Source organism: Mesoplodon bidens (genome assembly GCF_964165515.1).
Source record: "Mesoplodon bidens genome assembly, chromosome: 20".
NCBI classification, from domain to species: Eukaryota; Metazoa; Chordata; class Mammalia; order Artiodactyla; family Ziphiidae; genus Mesoplodon; species Mesoplodon bidens.
Genome location: NC_138181.1, coordinates 18076214 through 18082213, shown reverse-complemented (window position 1 = coordinate 18082213; position 6000 = coordinate 18076214). Strand labels below are relative to the sequence as shown.

At 46.3% G+C, this 6000-nt stretch overlaps 1 protein-coding gene across 3 annotated transcripts in view; it reads left to right on the top strand.

Annotated features, from left to right (window-relative positions):
• The first annotated feature begins 3736 nt into the window (after positions 1 to 3736).
• The window catches only part of UBXN8 (UBX domain protein 8), a 43389-nt gene continuing 41125 nt past the window's right edge, over positions 3737 to 6000 (top strand). For all 3 annotated transcript variants that reach the window (XR_014014137.1, XR_014014138.1, XM_081221224.1), the window contains exon 1: positions 3737 to 3850. Coding sequence is in view for 1 of the 3 variants with exons in the window: in XM_081221224.1 (XP_081077350.1) it covers positions 3763 to 3850 (88 nt within the window). In the remaining 2 variants the exon portion in view is untranslated. The remainder of the gene's footprint in view (positions 3851 to 6000) is intronic.

The window sequence follows — 6000 nt, the reverse complement described above, 5'->3', positions numbered from 1 at the left end:
TTTCAGTTTATCTTTTAACAATGCTTATATTGGAACTCAAGGAATGGTAGGGTGAAGATGTGTGCATTTCACTGTAGTTAATGACATACATGCTGAAATATACATATCATATGAAGTATGCATATGCACATAATATAGTTAATGATATGCACGCTGAAGTATTTTGGAGGAAGTGTACTAAAGTCTCCAACTATGAAATGCATCAAAATAAGACAGATTGATGAATGGATAGATTGATAGATATGTGACAACATATATAATAAAATGTGGTGGGTATATGGATAGTCACTGTAAATTTTTTTCAACTTTTTTGTCTGAAAATTTTCATAATAAGATATCGGAAAACTTTACTAGTTGATTTTTTTTAATGCAAAAATTCCAAATGTTAGGTCACAAAAGCAGTTTGGATACACTTAATACATACAATTCAGGCTACATTTTAATTAACATTTGTCCCCCCCAACCAAATATGATTATATGTAATTAAAAAATGTGTCGGAACTTCCCTGGTTGCACAGTGCGTAGGACTCTGTGCTCCCAACGCAGGGGGCTCGGGTTCGATTCCTGGTCAGGGAACTAGATTCCATATGCATGCCACAATTGTGTTCGCATGCCACAACTAAGGAGCCCATGTGCCGCAACTAAGGAGCCCTGGAGCCGCAACTAAAGGAGCCCACCTGCCGAAACTGACCTGCACAACCAAATAAATAAATAAATAAATAAATAAATAAATAAATAAAAATGTGGGACTTCCCTCATGGCACAGTGGTTAAGAATCCGCCTGCCAATGCAGGGGATATGGGTTTGATCCCTGGTCCAGAAAGATCCCACATGCCACGGAGCAACTAAGCCCGTGTGCCACAACTACTGAGCCTGTGCTCTAGAGCCCGTGAGCCACAAATACTGAGCCCGCGTGCCACAACTACTGAAGCCCGTGCACGTAGAGCCCGTGCTCTGCCACAAGAGAAGCCACCGCAATGAGGCGCCCCTGCACCGCAACAAAGAGTAGCCCCCATTCGCCGTAACTAGAGAAAGCCCGTGTGCAGCAACGAAGACCCAGTGCAGCCAAAAGTAAATTAAAAATGTGTTGACAATCCTATTTCTTTATACATAAAGAAAACAAGTAGCAACACTTCTTAAATTTAAAAAAATGTGAAATTTGTATCTGAAGAATGTTAATAGAAAATGATTTAATATAAACTATCAAGATTTAAAAGTCCCTTCCTCTTATACAGTATTCAAGGTATTCATAAGATTTTATTGTGAGAACTGAGCCATCTATAACCCATGGCTTAATTATGATCACTGAGAACTATGACCTTAAATCAACATAACTTTACTGTTTGTTCCAGGAAATTCTTGCCAACAAGGACAGGCTGTAAATCAGTACATAATTTCATTGTTAGCTTTAGAAGCTTCCTGAAAATCCATTCATCTGAACAACAGGTTGCTAATCTGGATAAAAAGCTTCCCTCTCAGGCACTGAGAAGTTGAATTGATCACTTAACTGGGCAAATGCCCTTTCTTATCAAAAAGGGGCCACATCTGACTTCAAGTCCCTCATCTTGCTGTGTCCAGCAGCCCTAAACGATTATACCATGTACTATGTCCAATCCCAGTAAGATCCCCACATCGAAAAGGCCACCTTAAACTACTCCAATCTAGACTCCAAAAACCCTATAAAAATCACCCTTGACTTCCCCTCTGAGTCACTACAAAGATTATGTCACAACAGTGTTCTCCCTTAAATCAGTAAGTGAGAAACTTGGTTTTAGATGAATAGGTTATTTTGGTGGTCTTGGGGAGGGGGGTAAGAGTAGATAAATGCAGTGAAGAGACTTCACAATCAACAAAGTTTGGGAAATGTGTAAGACCCCATGCAAATCTGGAGTACGTGGGAGCCGCCACTTTATTGACCTGACAGAGATTCACTGGTGTCAACAGATTATACTAGGAATATAGAAAGAGGCAGAAAAATACCTGAAGGAGGAAATCATACCAAAATGAAGACGTTTAAGAGGTGAAGAACTTCCTTTCTTTCCTGTCTTCACGTAGACGAGAACCTCTGAATGAGTCAATATAGTTAATTATTTAATTGGTATGTCATGTTAGAATTTGTATTACTTCACCTCGACTGATTTTGAGATTTTGCCCTCATATCTTGCAACTTCACTTCCAGGATAAAGTTCTTAGCCTACGCACAAAGCCAAGCCCTCTCTGGTCCAAGCTCCAAACTACCTTAATGCACCTCCACTCAAACGTGGAACTGCAGTATTTTAAACTGCTGCTTGTTCCTCTGCATTCACAGTTTCCTAAATTTGCAATCCCATTCTTCCTTTTGCCCCCTTCCCCAATTCCTAAACTTTACCGCACAATTTGGGCATGGTTTCCTTCAGGAAAACATTCAAGCCCTCGCTGGGGATAGGGTTCCACAGACCCCTGTGCGCATGCGAATCACAACACTCAGGCACTGTATATATCTGTTTACAGGGCTCTTTCCCACTAAACTGACTTTCTGAGCTTCTTGAGGACAAATTCAGTAACTTACACATATTTGTGTCTCCAGGAGTCCTTCTGTACCAAATTGTGGGGCTCAATAAATGTTAGCTGAAGTAAACTGAAGGGTGGGAAAATTGATGGCTAGGTCAGAAAATGAATTTTCAAGCAAGAAATCTTGCAAATCGTGATGATCTCTGTAGCTTAATTGCGTTGCAGGTTGGCAGAAGCACCAGAGGTGTATCATGGGATGGCAATGAGGTAATAGAACTGTGAGGCTGAGTTAAGTCATTAACAGTAACACCTGCTGGCAAAACTAACGAGGAGTGGAGCAAGGGGTAGTGGGTCTCCAGGAGTAGGTGCCAGGCCCCACTTCTGAGTCATCTTCCCACAGGTACTAGAGACATGAAAGGGGCCAGGGATCGTTACAGTGATAAAGAAGGTGCTTCAGCAGAGAGTGATGCTCAGTTGTCTGACCCAAAAGCCCACAATCACCCACTACGGACACAAGGCCCAGGGGCCAGGCTGCCCCCAACAGCGTCAACACCCAGTACGCTTTCTCTTCAGGTTCATTTTACTTTTTTTTTTTGGCTATGTTGGGTCTTTGTTGCTGCGCACGGGCTTTCTCTAGTTGCAGCGAGCGGGGGCCACTCTTCGTTGCGGTGCATGGGCTTCTCATTGCGGTGGCTTCTCTCGTTGCAGAGCATGGGCTCTAGGCTTGCGGGCTTCAGTAGTTGTGGCACAGGGGCTCAGTAGTTGTGGCTTGCGGGCTCTAGAGCGCAGGCTCAGTAGTTCTGGTGCACGGGCTTTGTTGCTCCGCGGCATGTGGGATCCTCCCGGACCAGGGCTCGAACCCCTGTCCCCTGCTTTGGCAGGCGGATTCTCAACCACTGTGCCCCCAGGGAAGCCCCTCATTTTATTCTTCAGCTCTTTCTCAGTCTCCAGAATCCCATGGCCAAAGACGCAGGTGCAGCCAGCCTCACTGGAGCCCACGTTTTGCTTTCATAGAACTTGGTTAGACGGGCACCAGCAAGGCCGTCTCCCCTGGACATCACGTGACTTGAGGAGGTGACCTGCATTTGTTCTAAGGCTACAGATTATGAGTTCAAAAACCTGGTCTTATCTCAGTCCGACCAACGACCTGGCTTTAGGGTCTAGCTGTCTCCCCAAATTCCTCCCTTAGGCAGGGTTCCTCCACTCCACCTTCCAAGGGAGGAGCAACCGGAAGGGGCGGGCCTTCCGCCCGGAAGCGGGGCGCCCGCCACTATGGCTTCTCGTGGCGTTGTTGGCGTTTTCCTCCTTGCTGCTCTCCCGCTCTTGTGTTTGGAGCTCCAACGTGGGATCCCAGATCTGGGTAAGTGTTGGCTTTTCCCTCTTGGTGCTCATACCCAGGTGACGGTCCCGTGAACGTTGCGTAGAATTTCCGTTTCCCAGCCGCGTCCCCTCTAGGCAGCTTTGACTACGATTCCCAGGCTGCACCGCGCCTGCCTCCCTTTTCCGGCGCGGGTCCTTGCGGGGAGCGAGACTTCCGCCGCCTTGGTGAGGCCGACTCACCTTGGGGAGGTCGACTCCCTTTGGCGCGGCCGACTCCCTCTGGCGCGGCCGACTCCCCTTGGCGCAAAAAGTCTCTCCAGGTCTGGTGAGGTTTTGCGTGAAAGGGGACTGAGGCAGAAAGCACAGGAACAAGTATATGCACGACTTTCAAATTGTGTTGAATGCTCAAGAGGAAATAAACAGGTTGATGTGATGTAGGCCTACTGAGGAATTTAAGCAGAGATTTAAATGATGGTAGGAACCACCACTTTGAAAAGCCGGGAGAAAACATTCCAGACAAAGGAACTGTGATGTGTTTGGAGGAAAAGGATGAAGAAAATTGAGGCTGGACCAAGGAGACTAAGAGGGAGACTGGCTCAAGATAGAAACATTCATTGAGCACTTACTGTAAACCAAAGTCTAAGTGTTTATTCATTATCTCATCTAATCTGCTTTACAGTCATAGAGGGTGGGTACTATTATAATCCCTTTTTTACAGTTGAGGAAACTGAGATATAGGGAGGTTAAGGGACTTACCTAAGGTTTTAAAACAGGTCACTGGGTTCTGTGTGCAGAATGTTTTGCAAGGAAGCTGCAGTGGAAGCAGTGAGGCATAGGCTTCTGAAGTAGGGAAGTCGTGATGATTGTTTGATGGTTGGCCTGACTAGGATAACAGAGGAGGTGAAATGTGCACAGATTTGGGATATTAGCCAACTAGGATTTGTTGATGGATTAATGATTCGGGTGAGGGAAAGGAGAGATTCAGGGATGGCTCCTATATGTGGAGTTGAACAACCGCAAGTCGTTGGTGGTGCCAGTGATAAAGGAAAAACTGAGAGGAAACTGGTGGACCAGTGGAGAATCAGTTCATTTTTGGACATATTATTGATCAGTTTACATGTCTGTTTCCCTCCCTAAACTCAGTCCTAAAATTAGAGACCGTGATGAAACCGAGCTTGTATATTTCCTCTCTTTCTCCCCATCCCCAAGAAGTCAGGTACCCAGAATGTTGCTTGAAATAAGAAATTAAAATAAAATGCTTTTTATAAAATCTACAGAGATTCTCCAGAAGTCTCAAGCAGTATTGGAATCTAACAAGACCTTTATCCAGATGATATACAGAAATGTTAAACTCACACTTATTCCAGAATTTACCTGCTCCCTTACCTTAAGGAATTCACCCTTACGCTGCTCATCTAGAATCTTCTACTTTTGCACTAATATTTGAGTCACTAGTCAATGAGAAGATGTTTACCCAGGGTTGTAGAAGGAGATCTGTTCACATGATCAGCTCTGACCACAGGGGAATATACTTCCTGAGAGCAGAGACCCCTCCTCCCCCTCCTCCCCTCCTCCCCCTCCTCCCCTCCTCCCCCTCCTCCCCTCCTCCCCCTCCTCCCCTCCTCCCCCTCCTCCCCCTCCCCCTCCTCCCTCTCCCCTCCTCCCCTCCTTCCCCCTCCCCCTCCTCCCCTCCTCCCCCTCCTCCCCTCCTCCCCTCCTCTCCCTTCTCCCCTCCTCTTCCTTCTCCCCTCCTCTTCCTCCTATTGAATTACCAAAGGGAGGAGGAGTGTTCATTCACCTGGGCTATATTTTTGGACATGTATTGAAAAATGTTCACCTGTCTTTTTCTACTCTGTAAAGGCCTTCATTGCTGATACATTTTTACTTGTACTTAAGCTAAATACTTTAATGCTGGTTCCTCATGTTTGTTATCCTTTGAAGTGCCCTGCATATGGGCTCTTGAGAATAGGTATAAACAACGCAAAACAAAACACCTCAACTTACTTATAAAAATTTCTGGGGCTTCCCTGGTGGCGCAGTGGTTGAGGGTCCGCCTGCCGATGCAGGGGACACGGGTTCGTGCCCCGGTCTGGGGGGATCCCACATGCCGCGGAGCGGCTGGGCCTGTGAGCCATGGCCGCTGGGCCTGCGCGTCTGGAGCCTGTGCTCCGCAACGGGAGAGGCCACAAC